The sequence below is a fragment of the Electrophorus electricus genome, chromosome 14 (assembly GCF_041902795.1).
Source record: "Electrophorus electricus isolate QZ-2024a chromosome 14, ASM4190279v1, whole genome shotgun sequence".
NCBI classification, from domain to species: Eukaryota; Metazoa; Chordata; class Actinopteri; order Gymnotiformes; family Gymnotidae; genus Electrophorus; species Electrophorus electricus.
In genome coordinates, this window is record NC_137510.1 from 18,937,360 (window position 1) to 18,954,348 (window position 16,989).

General features: G+C 41.6%; 1 protein-coding gene across 1 annotated transcript in view; it reads left to right on the forward strand.

Moving 5' to 3' along the window:
• The window catches only part of snrka (SNF related kinase a), a 34,737-nt gene that overhangs the window by 2,226 nt on the left and 15,522 nt on the right, over positions 1–16,989 (forward strand). Inside the window, exons 2-3 of the mRNA XM_035531136.2 lie at positions 1,326–2,040; positions 16,099–16,240. Coding sequence (XP_035387029.1) covers positions 1,452–2,040; positions 16,099–16,240 — 731 coding nt within the window. The 5' untranslated portion in view covers positions 1,326–1,451. The remainder of the gene's footprint in view (positions 1–1,325; positions 2,041–16,098; positions 16,241–16,989) is intronic.

The window sequence follows — 16,989 nt, forward strand, 5'->3', positions numbered from 1 at the left end:
TCCATAAAGGAGATCCTTGTACTATTGTTCCACTTAAACAAGGCCTGTTTAACAGTGTTTCGGTAAGGTGCTTTTTTTCCTCTGATAAATGAAAGCTTATTACCACAAGGGCCTTCGTCCTCATCCTGATGAGAGAAGATGCTATGGGAAAAAAGCCACCATTGTGTATTGAACACAATAAGTATGCACTAGTATAATTTTTGAAGGCCTATAATGGGAATAAACAGGCCCTCATCAGAAGGCCTATGGTATGACAGAAAAGGCAGTTGGTATTGCTCAGAGTGGTGTTAGCAGATTTGTGGTCATTTGCCCATCAGATAAATTCAAATGATAAATTCAAAAACGGCTGATTTTGTATTAGTTTTATACACCAAGTGTGAATATTATCACTTCATCAACCTGAGGCCGGTGTCACTAAGTATATGGATGTGCTCTTGGGGTACATTTTTCACGTTAAAGTAATTGTATAAATTATTTACTGGTTACTTGGGTTCATCAGGAAAATAGAAATATTAGCTAGATAACTGACCTTATCTTTGAGAGAGTTCAAATTGAGTTTGGTATTACTGAAATGATGTGGGATAATTCAGAACATTACAGGACAAAATGGACTAAGGTCCTGGAATGAATATCTGAGATTTTTTTTCTTCTTTATTTTTTCTGCTTAAAAATGAATAATTACATCTATACACTGATATGTGGTTATAGACTGCCTTTTTATGTAGCCATGCATGATACTGTTGGAGTGTAGTTTTACCTTTTAAGTACATGTTCATTTTGCACCCCTGTACTTGTTTCCAAGCAAGCTTGGTGGTGTTTCTATGTCTGGAGTAGTAGATGCAAGAGATAAGCAGAGAGATCCTGGCAAAACCAACTTCATCTATAGGGTTACATTTTCCCAGTCTTCCTCTTAGTTTAATGGTCATTGCAACTGAATTATCCCACTTATGAAGGCTTAATTGATCATCCAGTTTTACAGTCTTTCCAGAGAAACTCCTGCCTGTACTCTAACTTTTCTTTGACTTTCCAGATCTATGATATTCAGTGCTGAGAATCACTGTCAGTTTTAATTACTGGAATGTTATTGTTTGTGCATCTCAGTAACATTGCTTTTACCAAACAAACATTATATCTGCATTAAAGACAAGCTAAACTTTTAACATTTCATTGCTCTTGTCGCTGTCTGTCTGGGTGGTGTAGACACCTTGAAGACAAAGTTTGATACAGCCATGCTCCATCAGGATTGATGTTGGTCTTTGTACCGTAATACGGCTTTTAATGGGGTTGACCACATTTTTCTAAATACTTTAACCTCTGATTGACAGGCCAGTGGCATCATGGGTTTGCTGTTACCAGCCAGTGTGCTGAAGTGAGCTGGTCCCACCCTCGACTATAAACTACGACCCCTGGGGTTAAGCCCCTCCTCCAGTCCGAGCGAGGGACTAGCAGTCATGGCGGGCATCAAGCGCGGCTATGACGGAAAGATCGCCGGACTGTATGACCTGGACAAGACACTGGGCCGTGGGCACTTTGCAGTGGTGAAACTAGCACGCCATGTCTTCACTGGAGAGAAAGTGGCAGTGAAGGTCATTGACAAGACCAAGCTGGACACGGTGGCCACTGGGCACCTCTTCCAAGAGGTGCGCTGCATGAAGCTGGTGCAGCATCCCAACATCGTTCGTCTCTACGAGGTCATTGACACACAGACCAAGCTCTACCTGATCCTGGAACTGGGCGATGGAGGGGACATGTTTGATTACATCATGAAGCACGAGACAGGCCTGAATGAGGATCTGGCTAAGAAATACTTTGCCCAAATCGTCCATGCCATCTCCTACTGCCACCGACTCCATGTGGTCCACCGTGACTTGAAGCCTGAGAATGTGGTGTTCTTTGAGAAGCAGGGCCTCGTCAAGTTAACTGACTTTGGCTTTAGCAATAAGTTCCAGCCGGGGAAGAAGCTTACGACCAGCTGCGGCTCCTTGGCCTACTCTGCCCCTGAGATCCTTCTGGGGGATGAGTACGATGCACCAGCAGTAGGTGAGTAGTCGCTGCTGTGGTGGTGGTGGTGGTAGTAGCACAGCTCAGAACACAAGGCTGTGGGGTAACATTTTTGTGCTCTGTGTTGGAGTTAGCCACATGGTTTAGATAGGTGTCTAAAACGATGTGAGTTTGTCCTTGCGCAAAAAGATATTGGTATTCTTGTCAAATCTGTTCAGATTGTGCTTCTATTTAACCATCTATAGGTCATAATGTCTCCTGTGTATATTATTACAATTTGCTTCTGTCAGGCTCCAGTTTAAAAGGGAACCAGTATTGTACCAGGACAGGTTGTAAGTGCAGTTGTGGCATAGTAAAATGTGAAAGGTAAATTTGGTATTACCACTATAAGAAGGAAACTTGATGCTGCTGTTGTCAGTGTGACAGTTTCTGATCAAGCATGGTCATTTTTTTTAGAATGTGGGTTGGATGCAGTTTGGCTTTTATATAGATAAGATTCCTTCAGTCAGACTAACAGAACATGTGCAATATGATGTTTAGCTATTTAAAGGCAATAAATTAATAGACATGAAGAGCTGTTTTGCCTGACATTAAGCAAATAAAAATGATGATTTCTCAGTACTTTGTTTAATAGCTTGAAATTTTGTGTAGACAAGAGTGAGTTGTTACCGGTTGTTCGTCACAGCTGTGGCCCTACATGCTAATGAAACACAGCTGAACGGATTCACTGCACATTTCAGGATTCCTTTGAAAATGCACGTTAAGGTTAATGCACATTGCAACTGTCCGAGGAGTGAGATGGTGGAGCATGTGCGTTAGAGGTACAAGTATGTTTAGAGCATGCCAAAAGCATTCGTCACCTACCCCAACCACTTTGCCAGGTTTTATGGTGCTGCCACTTTCTTTGTACAAGTATGTCAGTCACACCTTTCACAGAGATACAAACACCCTTCTGATAAGTCTCTTATTTCATTTTTAGTCTGAGGGCATTTCTGTGCATGTCTGCTACCGTGTCATGGTCAGTGTGTGTCACTAGAAGGCCTTCAGAGACCAGAGTGGTGGCTGCTGTAGTCACAGATGCAGAGGACTGGATGGTGGAACAGTTAATCCTCTCTTTGTTTGAGCTGAGCCTTCAGTGCTGGAGCCCTGATTAAACATTCCTTATTGACACTGTCAGTGTGATCAAATAGACAGCGCCCTCCCCACTGAGATGGTTTCTGGCTTTGCCTGCTAATCGATAATGCTTTGTCCTGTGTTTGGCCCACATTCTGTTTTGATACCCCGTTGTCAAGCTGGGCACAAGTGCAACAGTGAAGCAGTTGGCCCAAGCTCACGTTATCTGCAAACCTGATCCTTTCCAGTATGCCTGAAGGTTTTTTTTTTCTTGATGACTGAGTCACTGTGTAGGCATGAATTTGTGATGTCACACTGGAGATTTAATCGTTGAGGGCGTTTGGCATAACCTTGGCACTTTTGGGTTCCATTCCCTTTGGCTTCTGTCAATGGAAATGCTTGTGCAATTGACATACAAAAATAAGAAATATGAACATATTTAAATTAGATTTTAATCTGACCAAAGCTTAGACCTGTCAGATAAATGTCTTCAAACCAACTGGACATCTTTTAAATGAAATCTTTTAAAGAAGCTCATGCTTGTTTTATATCCTTTGTTTCCATAATAAATCTAGTGACATGCTGTCATTTGCAATCTTGCCCACTCAGTGCTTATATAATGGCTAAGAGAAAGGTGAATTCAGGCACTTCTGAGAGGAGAATGAGAAGCCACTCGTGTCCCTAGAACAAGGTAAGAATAAGACGGGAGGCTCGATTTCATAATGCCAACCTTTAATATGAAGAGTACAGGCCAAAGCATACGTAATCGATTTGAACGAGCTGGATGAAATGGCCCCTATGGGTGTGGCATTTCCTAAATGATTGGGCCATGCCAGGCTAGATCTGTGCATAGCCATTGTCAGTGTCACCTGGTGTGTAAGCTGACACGTGGTGGAGATGGCTGAGGTGTTATGAATGAGGGTGCGAATCCTGTGGACAGGGTTTAATGTGCCATGCTTGGGGAAGCTTCTTGCTGTGCTCGCCTTGTTTACACCTCGATCTGTTTGTTGTTACAGGGGTTTCTGAGGAAATGATATGCAGAAATAATGGTCTGAAGTATTTAAAAATAAAACAAGAGGTCATTTGTCTATTGATGGATCTAACTTAATTCTATAGCTAGTTTATTCTAACCCAAATTACACAGTGAATAGGCCTAGACATGAATAACATTCCTCATGCTCATACAGTGGACCAGGTCAAAAAGTAATGCTTTTATTTCAAATTGATAAAATGTCTCCAAGGCTAGCTTGTAATGCGTTTTTTTCATAAATGAGTAACACGGATTGGGCCAGATTGTCTTTTTTTTTTTTTTAATGTCCTGATGGATAATGAAATAGATTACGCTTGACTGAATAATCATATAGACTGAAGGTCCTAAGAAGCACCTATGTTCTTTAAGGTTCACTACCTCTCAGTCTTAAATCAGTTAATAAGCACAGATTGGTAAGATGCTCCCTAATCAGACTTTGACATATTCAAGACTATGGTTTGTGAATCATGCCTGTGGGATACTCCCATTTAAAGCACTTCTCTGTGAGGATTCTCAAGCTTTTTATTTGTCTCCTACCTCCATTATGGCATATGAACATACTAAGTTTGTGGTATACCAATTGGGATCTAGGCCTTTTCTTTCCAAGGAAGATTCCAAAATCTGGCTGACACATGCAAGGAAACATGAGTGCTTTTTGTATTGTAAATAAAAGTTTGGGTTTAGTTGGAGTCCAAGGGGGCCAAACAATTTGGCTGTTTTCTAAAAAGCCAGTTAACTTAATGAATTCCATCAAATTATATGTCAATAAGTGTGCTAAAGCAAAATTACACCAAATTACAATTTGAAAAAAAATAATTTTAAAGGAGTTCCTGTTTGCCAAAGTCCTCATAGGCTACTGAAACATGCAGGATACCAAAAAAATAAAGCATTATTATAAAAACATATTTTAATCAAGTCAGTACAAAACACAAGGTAGTCTGTTTATTAGAAAGAATATAAGATGAATAAGAAGTGATTATCTTTCAGTATTTGTACAACATTTGTACCATGGCCACTTGAGAAACCAAAGTGTGATTGTTTGGTTAGTAACTCTGAGGCTGATCTACCCATAGTGAGCTCTAGTGATTAGAATTTTAAACATCCTTGTTTTATTCAGTGTTTTTTGTGTATCTGTATCTGTTCATTTTCCACCTTTTGGATACCAGCAATGTAGTTACAGACCAGCCAGTCCGGTTGAGCCTGTGGTGGGAGGGAAGGAAGGACTTGCGCTTAGTTACTTGGAAAATAGGCCAAGTGTTTGTTAAAGAGCCTCCCTGAAACCTGCCAGCTTGGCAAATCGCCCTCCAGCCTCAGAGCAGTTATCTTGATGCTATTCTGATGAATGCATGGAAAAGTGATGTTGCTGCCTTCCTGTAGTATTTACGCTTCGTTCCATGTCAGTGAGAACACCTTGCTTTTGTCATCTGGAGACAGTGACAGGATGCAGGTCCACTGGGAACAGTCTGTTTTCATACAATCTCATGCAGTCTTGAGGGTTTAACATTGTGTTAAAGTGCCCTTAGGTTAATAAAAGATTTCTGTGGTGATTTTCTGATATTAAAATTGCTTACAAATACTGATATCTGATTATTTAACAATATTATTGTCTGACACCAATTATTTGGTAGCTTGTCATTTACTGAAGATTAAAAATTTTTTTGTCAGTTCAATTTGTTTAACAGTTTTAATTCTTCAGATGAAATTGAATAAGGCAAGTAGCATGCATTCTTGATATGTGTAACTTGAGGAATAAAAAATGAACAATATGTCCTCAATCACAGAAAAAGGCTGATCATGCAATATTAACTTGCATAAAAAGGGTATGCCATTATTAACACAGTTACCTGAATTCTTAATTAAATGTCTGACATGCTTTGATTAAAATACCAGAAGGATCAATCACCACAGCACCCTTCTCAACCAGTTTAAACAGCCCTGTTCAGAACAGCCGGTTTGGGTGCAGGTTCCTTTAAATTATAATAAGCCACTACTTAGCCCACCCCTGTTCTTCCATAGAGTGTGCACTGATGCCATTAGGGCTTCTCACCAAGGAAGTCAGAGAGAGAATAACCATAATGTAATGTCGTCCGGGTTTGCCAGGCATTAGAAGCGCCCGCGAGAGTCCAAAACTATCCAAAATGAATGCGGGTGAAATGGAGCTAAACGACTAATAGTAAAAATTTAAATAGTTTCTTACCACTTTGCCAGGATCTTTTTTTTATTTTAGGAAAGTAGAAGTAGCATTTTGGCTACTCTAGCTGTTCATCAGCACTCTAGCAGAAATGCTATTGTCCTACTGCCCAACACCTGTTTGCTGTAGAAATGTTTGCTATGGAAACTTATTTCTAAAAATAAAGGGAAGTGCTGTTGTGAGAAGTGGTGAGAGATTTTAATTTTTCGTTTTAACTGTTTATCTTCATTTATGGCCGTTCATTTTGAATTCACCCACAGGCACTCTCCGGCGTTTTTTTCCAGTCATTTTTTGATGGCTCTGTTCATGCTACCATTGGAACTATCGAACCCTTAGAGAAATATGGCTGCCAGAGAAAACATCGCTGTGCAGCTATATATGTTTGAACCAGGCTCAGACTCTGAGTTTGCTCTGATGTCAGCTCTGTGCTTATTCTAGCAGCTAAACTTACATTAATGTACATACCTAAACACTGTGATGTGTGCCAGTTTGTCAAATCACAAATGGACAAATGCATGTCTCCCCCCCCCCCCCCATTTTTAACATATTACCATTGCTAGCCTCTGACTCCCTGATTGGAACTTAAATGTAACTTGTCATGTTATTAATGTGTTGATAAGTTGAAGTTCACCTTAGACATTCAACTAAAAAAATGACGTCATTGTTGATCCTGCTGCAAGTAACACCAATAACTCCCTAGAAAATTACATCTATTATATTACGGCAGTTGTTGCCATTAACTCTTTTACTAAAAGTGGCATGGCCAGTCCTGATATGTACCACCAGGTTGGAAAAGCAGTCAGAAAAGTCAGTTTTTTGCTGACCGTAGCTGGTGTGTTGCCATCAAAAATAAACTTTATCCACTCAGCTGTTCTGTCCTCTGAGACTGAGGGCTGATATAGCACTTTGTGCTGGTGTATGTAGCCAACAGAGTAGCTCCCATGCTTAGCTCTTAGCTTCTACATAATGCTGGCTGGTCTAGCACAAACAATTGGCACACCTTCACAAATGCAGTCCTTAAACCATGGATGGAGATACTCAGATGGAGGATGGTAATTCTGATGAGTCCCCTAGTGACGTAGAAAGGAGAGCCACAAAGAATGGCTTGTTTAGTCCCATGTTTTTTAGTGTAGGCAGCCCACAAGGGACTGACTGACATTTCAGTTTGTGGCTTGGTCGGCACTCCCATTTTTTTTTTTAATCCTTATATGTTCCGTTTTAAAAACCTTAATCCCTTTTTGAGTAAGAATTTTATTGTTGACTGTGTGAGTTGTCATTTTGGTGCTTCTGAATGCTTGTGCCACAGTTGGGGTTGTATTTGCTTTTAGCTAAACTAAAATGCATGCCTTTTTATTAGACTCTTCATGTCTAATAAAATACTTTTTGCTTTGGTCTTTATTTTTAATAAGTGTCGTTTTAGGGTTAAGGAGAAAATGTGAAAGTGATTTTTCTCCTTTTTGCACATGCTGAAATAGTTTCACAATGCAGACACTCTTCTCCCCACACAGGTTAAACATTGCCGACCAGCTTTCTTTCGTTAATTCTATATTTCTTTAAAAGCGAAATTGGCCAACTGCGCTTTTTCCTTTTTTTTTTTTTTTCTTTTTTTTTTTTTAACACAGGTGGATAACGACTGTTGGCCAATGCTGTCAGTCATAACTGTTATCTGTCCAGGCTAAGTCTTTTATCACAATAATATAAATGAGTGCTGATTATTCTCTAAATTCAGTATACAGTCTGTGCCCATGCCACTGCTTGGAAAGGCTCTAGTTTTCGCACTGTAGGAAAAAATTAGCATCCACCTTTGTGATTTTCTCCTTTTGACTTTTTACTGCTTTCTCCCATTTCCGTTTGCGGTTAGTGTAGGGCATAGCGCTTAGGTAGCAGGCTAGACAAACGGACTGTCACGGATTAATGTCATTTTGCATGTGACTTATCATATTGTAAATATTTAGTAGATTTAAATTTTGGCAGTGAAAGATAAGATATATTGTTTGCTAAATTCCTGTTTATGCTCATAAAACTCACTTTTAGCAGTAGCGCATGGATGCACTAGTGATTAGGAAAAGAAAGTGTTACTGTTAGGCTAAATGTAGCGTGCTGAGCTGAGTGAAAAATGTAGGTCAGGCTGAAATGGAAATACTGTAATTGGACTGCCCAGTAGAATGTATTTATTTTTATAGCAATATCAGGATAATTCTTGTATACCATCACCCAAGATTAGTACAAAGACTTGCAACAGGATAAAAATAAATAAATAAATAGGTGCACTAACAAAACTACTCTCTGTACAGATAAATGCATTGAAGATGTACTCAGTGATTGCAGAAGTTATACTTGGGAAAAGTAGTGCAGAGTGGAAGTGCTCTGAAATATCAGTGCACTTTAAAATGGACTTCTATAAAGGCAGTTTAAAAAAAAGATTTTCATGGCCGAGAAGCAGCGCAGACCTATGACCACCTGAAGAGAAAATAGTTTGTAGTTATCTGCCTTTCGTTTCCTAAGCCTCTGGAATTTCCTGGGCTCTTTATCTTCATAGTACTTTAAAAACTCAGTTTGGAAGATTCATATAAAAGACATGTTTTTTGAATGTGTATGTAGCCATTACCAGCTAGATTTATCCAGACCATTGTCTCATTTACTTGTACGTTGTGCACTTAGCTGTGCGAGTCGTATCTCCTACCTATTTTAGTCATATTTCAATGTGTCTAATGTTTAGCTAGCATGAAGTGAGCGATACCAGGGTCATTTGATGATGCACATGCATCTGCAGCATTTTTGTTCATAAACTAGCCAACATTTTTGCTCTCTGGCTGACTGATCTTTTTGTTAAAAAGTGCATTTAGGAAGGCTACTCTGTGCAGTAGTAGGTAGTGGTGTACACAAAGTGGTTAGCAGTGAAGACAAGTATAGGAGTGATTGATGTTCTTACATAAATCATGTAACTAGATATGTAGTTACCATGATGGGAAATGATTTTATACTGCTCAACATTTGCAAATATGATCCACTGTAGGCAAGCCAATGGGCATATTCGCTAGTCTTGCAACATGAAAGATTGGCCCCATTTTACCACATGCACACACCCTCGGTCACTGTGGTCAAGCACTTAGTCAAGTGGTCAAGTCTTTTACCTTCCCCTTGCTGAAATGTACATAAACAAGACATCCAAGGTACTTTGTGTTTAACATTTTATTACTGAATATGGCTGTAACAATTTTAGAGTACAAAGTAGGCTAGCGTTTTAGCTCTCCATGCAGAATATTAGTTTGCAAGATCAGAGGCTTGTAGGAACCAATTTCTAGACTTCTCTCAGAGATTTCAAGTGTTTCAGATGTCACACAGTTCACAATGAAAAGATGCTGAGGAGCAGGACTAGGCTTGCCTGGTTACCTTGTTTTGTATATATATTTATAGTATAAATATATCTTCTTAAAAGAGCTTTTTGTAAGCAGATAACTAATGGGGTTTTTTTTTTGTTTTGGTTTTTTTTTTATTAAAATAAAAAATCATAAAAATAAATTGTAAGAATAGTTAATTTCAGTCCTAATATTAATGTAGGCATGTTCTGATCTCTGTTGGTGCCTAATGAGCATTTCTCTGGCAATTCAGCTGTCTGAAATCATGGTCAATTAGTCATTGAAATTAGCCATGCAATTGTAGAATGGAACCCCACAATGTCTCTGCTGGAGTGAGGGCAGAAAGCAAGTGCTTGTGTGTGTGCATGCGGGAGAGAGAGCTCAGCTTTCATCCACCGTGTTTCCACTCAATTCATTTGATAGCTCAGGTTCTCCTTCTGGCAGTTCATGTCTCACAGCTGCTATAAATGATTGAGCATGACTTTCCTGCTGTGAACTGTGAATATAGACCTGGGCCAAGTTTTATAGTAGAACTATACTTCTTTATGTATGCAATTCATGCTTCATCTGCACAGATTTACCATACTCTTCCTAACAGTCAGAGTGTATGTACACCTTCATTACACTGTAGTTAGCTTGTCATGGATGCATATTTTGTTTACCTGTTGAGAAACAGGTTCAGCAGGTGAAATATATTATAGGAACCAAGGAAAAATTAGTTTCTCAAAGATAAATTCATCCCTGTCCATCTGATACTTAGTTGTCCATGTGAAATGTATGTAATGTATCAGCCTGCCATAGTCCCGTGTCAGTTTTGTTTATTTTTTAAATATGGAAAATTTAAGTTGTGTTTTAGAATAAACACATTTGAAGAGCAGACCAAATGTTGCAGGTCAGATTGCATTCATGACGCATGGCATGAAGCGGATAAGTGAAAGGAGAGGATGATGGGGCCTGACTTTTATTCCTCTCACTCACCTGTCAAACACAGTGAGAGCTCTGGAGACTGCACATCGGCAACAGTATAGACCTGTGAAACAGTGTGTTTTCTGTAGACTGCACAACAGTGGCTGTAAAGACATGTGCCCCCCTGTACTTGCCTGGTTTTCATTCAGATTCATAGCCGCAGTGGTATGAGGAAGCAAGTGCAGCCTGGGCATTCTGTCTGTGCAACTTGTGTGCCGAAAAACAAATGGCATTAACAGTGTGCGTGGATATGCATTCTCCCTTTACCTGTGTCCTGTGTCTCACCAAGGTCATCTGAAGCCAGGGAAGCATAGTGCGCTCAGGGACAATTGCATTTAGACATGCACAAATTCTGTGGTTATCAGAGAATGAAGATTGCACCTGACCCTTCTCCCATTCACGCTGACCAGCAGTGCCATGCCACAGACAGCTAGAGACAGGATGATTGCAGGTTTTAATAGGAGAAAGGCAGCATTGTTTGCCATTTTTAGCTATCCATATTCAGATGAGTTCCTCTGAGGAGTAGTTCTGGATTTGCTTTGCTGCAGCCTCTTCCGTGCAGACTTGTATGCTCTTTGAACACGCTTACTCATTCTTGAGGAAGCTGTCCTCCTTGCAGTGTCATTTGTAACACATTTAACAGCGTCGTGTTCAGCTCTTCATTACAGCACATTGAATTGGCTGTCAGCAGGGGATGAGTCGATGGCTTCTCTCACGGTGTGCTCCTGTGATGTGGGAGGCCCTGTCATTTCGTACTGCAGTTGTGGGGAGGGGTGTGTCGCATGTGGAGCGCACCCTCTTCACTCCTCCTTGGCCCTGGCCGGCCGAGTGGGCCACTGCTCGGTAAGCACACGAGACAACCACCAAGTGAGAAATCCCTAGGTCGCTCATTAAACCAGCACCGAGGCACATGTGCCGCATGAGCATCGCGCGAGAACCAGGCCACTCCTGGTAATGTCGGAACCCCGTCCCCTTTTGGTTCCTCATCCTCCTCTCTCTCTCCTTCTCTTTTGGCCAGACTCTTTTTGCTGTGGGGGCTGGCACCTTTCTGACACAGTGTGAGGAAGTGTGAAGATGAAACAGAAAAGGACAGGAATAGAGTGGTGGCTAGAGCACTGAGGAGGAGGAGGGGAGGGACTATGTTTAGAGCAGTGTCTTCCTGATCTTACCCATGCCAGCCAGACATGGTGCAGTTCAATGGGAGGGTGATTAATCCAGCCTGCTGGTTGCTATGGAAACACCTGCTGCTGTCTGAGAGAGCCAGGTGTGTTTGTTTGTATGCGTGTCTGTGTGTGTCTGTGTGTGTGTGCGCCTGCACACATTTGTGAGGGCCTGTGAGAGTGCGAGTGTGTGTGCACATGCTTAAGTGAGAGAGAAACGGTGTCTGTGTGAATGGTGTAAAAAAGGTGAACATGTGCAAGTGTTCTTTAACTCCTGATATTTCCAGTACACTACTCTGTTTACATACTGCAAACATAGCATGCAATATGTAGAGAAAATGGTGGGGGGGGGGGGGGGGGCAGCTTCTTTGTCTGGTAAGATACCGATGTCCAGCAGCTAATCATGAAATTAAAATACCTACTGCAGTAAACAGCTTGTCAACAGATTCTGCCATTTTGGAACTATGAAGGTCACAACAACCTTATGTCAGTGTTTGAGCATGTTTTTCCTTACCACATTACAGCACCAAAACAGCTGCATCTTCAGAATTACCCCCTTTGGAGAGCAAAGTTAAAAAGATGCATTTTCAGTAGTGAAAACAGCATGATGGCTCGGACGAATGGACAAAGCATATGAAAACAGATGCATTTTCCAAGTTCCCTGTGTAAGTGTGGACTAGGCCTAAGAAGACATGGTGAGTGAGGTTGTCCAGGGAGATGTCTGTTCTGTTTCATTCACCTTGGCATCCTCTCCGCTGTTGAGCACCGACACTCCTGCTCATTATTCCCCCCCCCCCATTATCTACATGTGCTTTGGCCCTGTTGTTGTCTTGAGTTTGTGTCCGAGAGGTCTCGAGTGTCGTGTCATTTAACTGTGGGTGGTTACATGCACTTTCATTACGAGTGGTTACCGGAAGGTTTTCTTTATGTTGACCACAAGACGGCTGTTATTGAGACCAGTAAGGGTGAAATGACTTTCGCGCAGTGTCCACTATTATAAAGGTTACTGCATATTTAACACAGTAATTATAACGTTCATTAATAAATACTGCTCCTAAGCGGGAAGCAGGGAAAAACTAGAACAACATCTGGCTAGCTAGTACTAGTCTTTTTATAGTTGCTCATATCTCCATTTTGGAGCCTCTTTTTAAGCCTCTTAATAATAATAAGAAGAAGAAGAATATAGCACCTTTCTCAAACTCAAGGTCACTTTACAGTAACTTGTTAGTGTGTTACAATAAAATGTTCTTCAGTTTCTCCTTTTCTAACCTTTGCAAAGAAAGTCACATTGTACATCCACTCAGTATGCAGGGACAGCCCTGGCAAATAAAACGTCGTCATCTCAAGATCAGTCACAGTTTAAGCAGTCTGAGCTGGATCTCTGAGCACAATCTTAGGGAATGATGCAGTGTAAAGGGAGTGTGAAAACGTGACCCAGTGTTCTGGCAGTTCGACATTGTTTTCACTGTGTTCTTGACCCTAATGACAAGGGGCTTTTGCAGTATGCTTTTAAAGTCTCTACCCAGTGCACTGCTACAGGCTGCTATAGCACATCAGTGTTGCCAACAATCAGAAATATCAGTTAAAACATCAATATACTAGGTTTGTAAATGCCTGGGATAAATAATTTATAACCATGAAGTTAACATTAATTAACACTTAATCATATTTCTGTTGTTTTTATGGTCAATCTTGCTAGCCTGAAAACTTTGAAATATCAGTCGGAATAGCAGCCTACATGGTTGGAACAGCAGTCTCTGTGGTCAGAATCACATGAAGTGGTTCATCAGGGTGAACATGTAGCACGACCCCCCCCCCCCCCATCTTCTTCCCCGGAGGGGGCGTGACCATGGCGGCTGCCATCTGCCAGCCGTCACTGCCTGGTCCACTGCTGCCTTCCCTCACAAAGGAGCTAAATTTGAAGCTCATTCCTGGTTGACAGGAGGAGCGCTATAGATGAAGTGTTTACTGCAGCAACTCTTTGTTCCTTATCTGTGTAGTGCTAGAGACGGAGTTTGTAAAGGCTCATTGTCATTTCGAATATGGAGCTTTGTGTAAAGTAAGGGACAAAAAAGAGAAGCTGTGTGCTCATTAAAGAGGCAGGAACTCCTGAGTGGTGTCTGAATAGGTAGTGGCTTGGGACCGGTCTGGAAAACAAGTAAAATAGAAAATGAGTAATAGGTCAGGCATGGCTGGTCAGTTTTCCCCTGAACACCATTGAAGTGCCAATGAATACTGTAGAGGAATGAGTCCCTTAGTGCACATGGGGTCATGCGGCATGACCCCCCCCCCCCCCCCCCCCCCCCCGTGCCAGGGCTGCTCCTGAAAAACAGACGCAAGCTTCTCTGTACCCTCTCTGAATAAATGAAGTCTCAAATATCTCAGTGCTTCTGATCTTTTTGATTCTGTTAATATAAGGAATGAAGATTGTGCCATGCCAGCAATCATCAGGGGAGTTTGGGGCTCAAAATGAGGATGCACCAGCATTTTAAAGGGCCCTTTATGACAGAAAACTCAATTTCCCTCAATTTATTTAAATAAATAATTTTGAAGTAATAAGTAATTCTTGTAAAATCTAGGTATTATGTTAATCTCAAAACACTGTGTACTCCCCAGTCCATACAGCTGATATAACCTGCAAAAGCAGCCTGTTTTGAAATCATTTTCTCTGATGTCATGAGAGCAAGCTCATTTACATATGTCTTACAGCAGTTTACACCTTTCCACATTCAGCTCTAAGGGCCTTTTGAATGAGGCACATTCCATGGCATCCAAGCACATTATCTTATATCTTAAAGGCACAGTAAAGGATTTATTTATTTATTTATCTATTTATTTATAATAAAGCCACACAAATGTAAGTGGACATCAAGGAAAAAATATCAAAGGAAAATGCAGGATATGGGCCCCTTAAGATATCCCATAGGAAAAAAAATTGTCAGGCTTGTTTTGGCAGGTTCTAGTTAAGTCATACCCTTTCACACTAGTGCTTTTTAAAGCTTAATCTCGTGCAGGGGTATTGGACCATCTGTAGACACCATTGCAGGGAAAAACACCTGACAGCAGTTGGTGTGTGTGACTGCCTAATTGTTGAAGTAGATTTGACTTTGGCTGTCAGTTCATGTGTGCAAGCAGCACGTGGTTTGTGCGTGCGAGCTCGCGTGTGTCCCTGACTGAGTGATGGGCCGGGCTCTTCTACATGTCCGCCACCCCAGCTGCACTGCCGTGCCGGAGGCTGCTTTGTTCTGCAGCAATCATTCTGTCAGGAAGCAGATGGGAAAGCTGTGGCTTCAGGCTCTGTGGGTCATTACAGCTGAACAGAGGCAGTAGGAGCAGGGCAGTGCTCACACTCCACCACTGTTTCTGTGAGCGGCCTTGTGTAGACCTCTACGGCAGAGCGCAACACATGTAGGTGTTGCGATGCAACATGGCATCACACCTGACCTTCTTGCTGCACACTACCACATGGGAGGCATGGGCACGGTTCAGTGCGACAGCTGCAATTCAGACCTCTTTTATGTGCCTTATTTGGATGGAGTCGGATGATGAAACCACACCGCTCAATGTCCAGCCAAATGTTTTTAAAGGGCCTCATGTTAAATGGAACAAGTGTAATGTCCGGTACTCCACTGTCCCTGCTCAAACATAGCTGAGACTCAGCAGCTGGTGTGCCATCGTTTTCTCAAATGAACTACAGCATGGGGCCGGGGGGGGGGGTTGTGGCGTCTTGATATAATCCCGTGAGGAGGAACAGCTAATGGAACTTTTGCTCAAATATTTCGTGCTCTCTCTCACCCTAATTACAGTGGCATTCACATCAAGCCATACGCCACAGTTGAACGTGATCGTGTGTGTCACTATTAGGAAAATTAGGTGGTTTTAAACTGATGTCCCCTGATTTAGAGATTTACATAATGTGGTGTTTGTTTTAGCTTTTCATAGATTAGTTGCATTTGCATGTGTGGTACATTAGCTGTCTGAGAGTTAGTCTATCAGTTAAGCAGTCAGGAGCTCACATGAATAGCTTCCTGTGTGCCGTGACAGCCATGGTCCTAGGCACAGCTTTTGGCTATGGTCCCTTGACAAACCATGGGCATCTGTCATTTGTTACTGGGTCTTTCTTGTCAAAATGTTCTTGTCCTACAGGGCAGAAATGACTGTTTGGAGGAACTGAACATGGTTTTCTTCATAAATAAAAGCCTTGTTGATTGTGTGTGTGTGTGTGTGTGTGTGTGTGTGTGTGTGTGTGTGTCTCTCTCTCTCTCTCTCACTTTGTAGATATCTGGAGTCTGGGAGTTATCCTGTTTATGCTGGTATGTGGGCAGCCTCCCTTCCAGGAGGCCAACGACAGCGAAACCCTCACCATGATCATGGACTGTAAATACACGGTACCTACCCACGTCTCCAATGCCTGCAAAGAGTAAGTGTGCTGGGCCCTGGGAGTAGTAGGGGTGTCCTGAGTACACCACAACCCTGTCCTGAACACGTTCCCACCATAACCCCTTTCTTCCCTAACTGAGATCTGGAATCATTGCAGAAGTGATGAGACTGCCAGTTCGTTTGCCCACAGAGTAAAGACCCGAGTGAAGGTGCTGAGCCGAGCACCTTCTCTTCAGGAGATGAACGCAAATGCCAAGGCAGAGAATCTTACTGATGAGGTGTTCTGTTTCTGTGGGCTCGGCTTGCTTTGATTACCTGGCAGCAATATGGCCAGATTAGTGTTGACTCTTTCAAAGGCATTTCAAACACACAACTGGCATTTTTTCATGTTAAATGACTTAACCACAAAACTGTGATTTAACAGAAAAATATTTGGGCATAGTGAATTTTTCACAGCTATGGTTTAATCACTTTAAAGTTTACTACAGATGCTGGTCCCCAAAATTTAGTCGTTAAATGGGAAATTGTGATTTTCAGAAAGTAAAACATTCACTTCACTTGCAAGTGACATGTTTTAATGCACAGAGCTGTTTTAAATAGGTTCTAAAATTGTATATATATAATATAGTATAGCACAGTTAGTGTGTAGGTTAGTGAAGGGAGAGAAGCTACCTAGGTCAATACTCCGTGTGAAACACTAACTACAGCATACTGATTACATCCATAAGTCCAGCTCTCATAATGGTTATGTAATTGCTAAGCTGCACACTGCTGTACTAGAGCCAACTT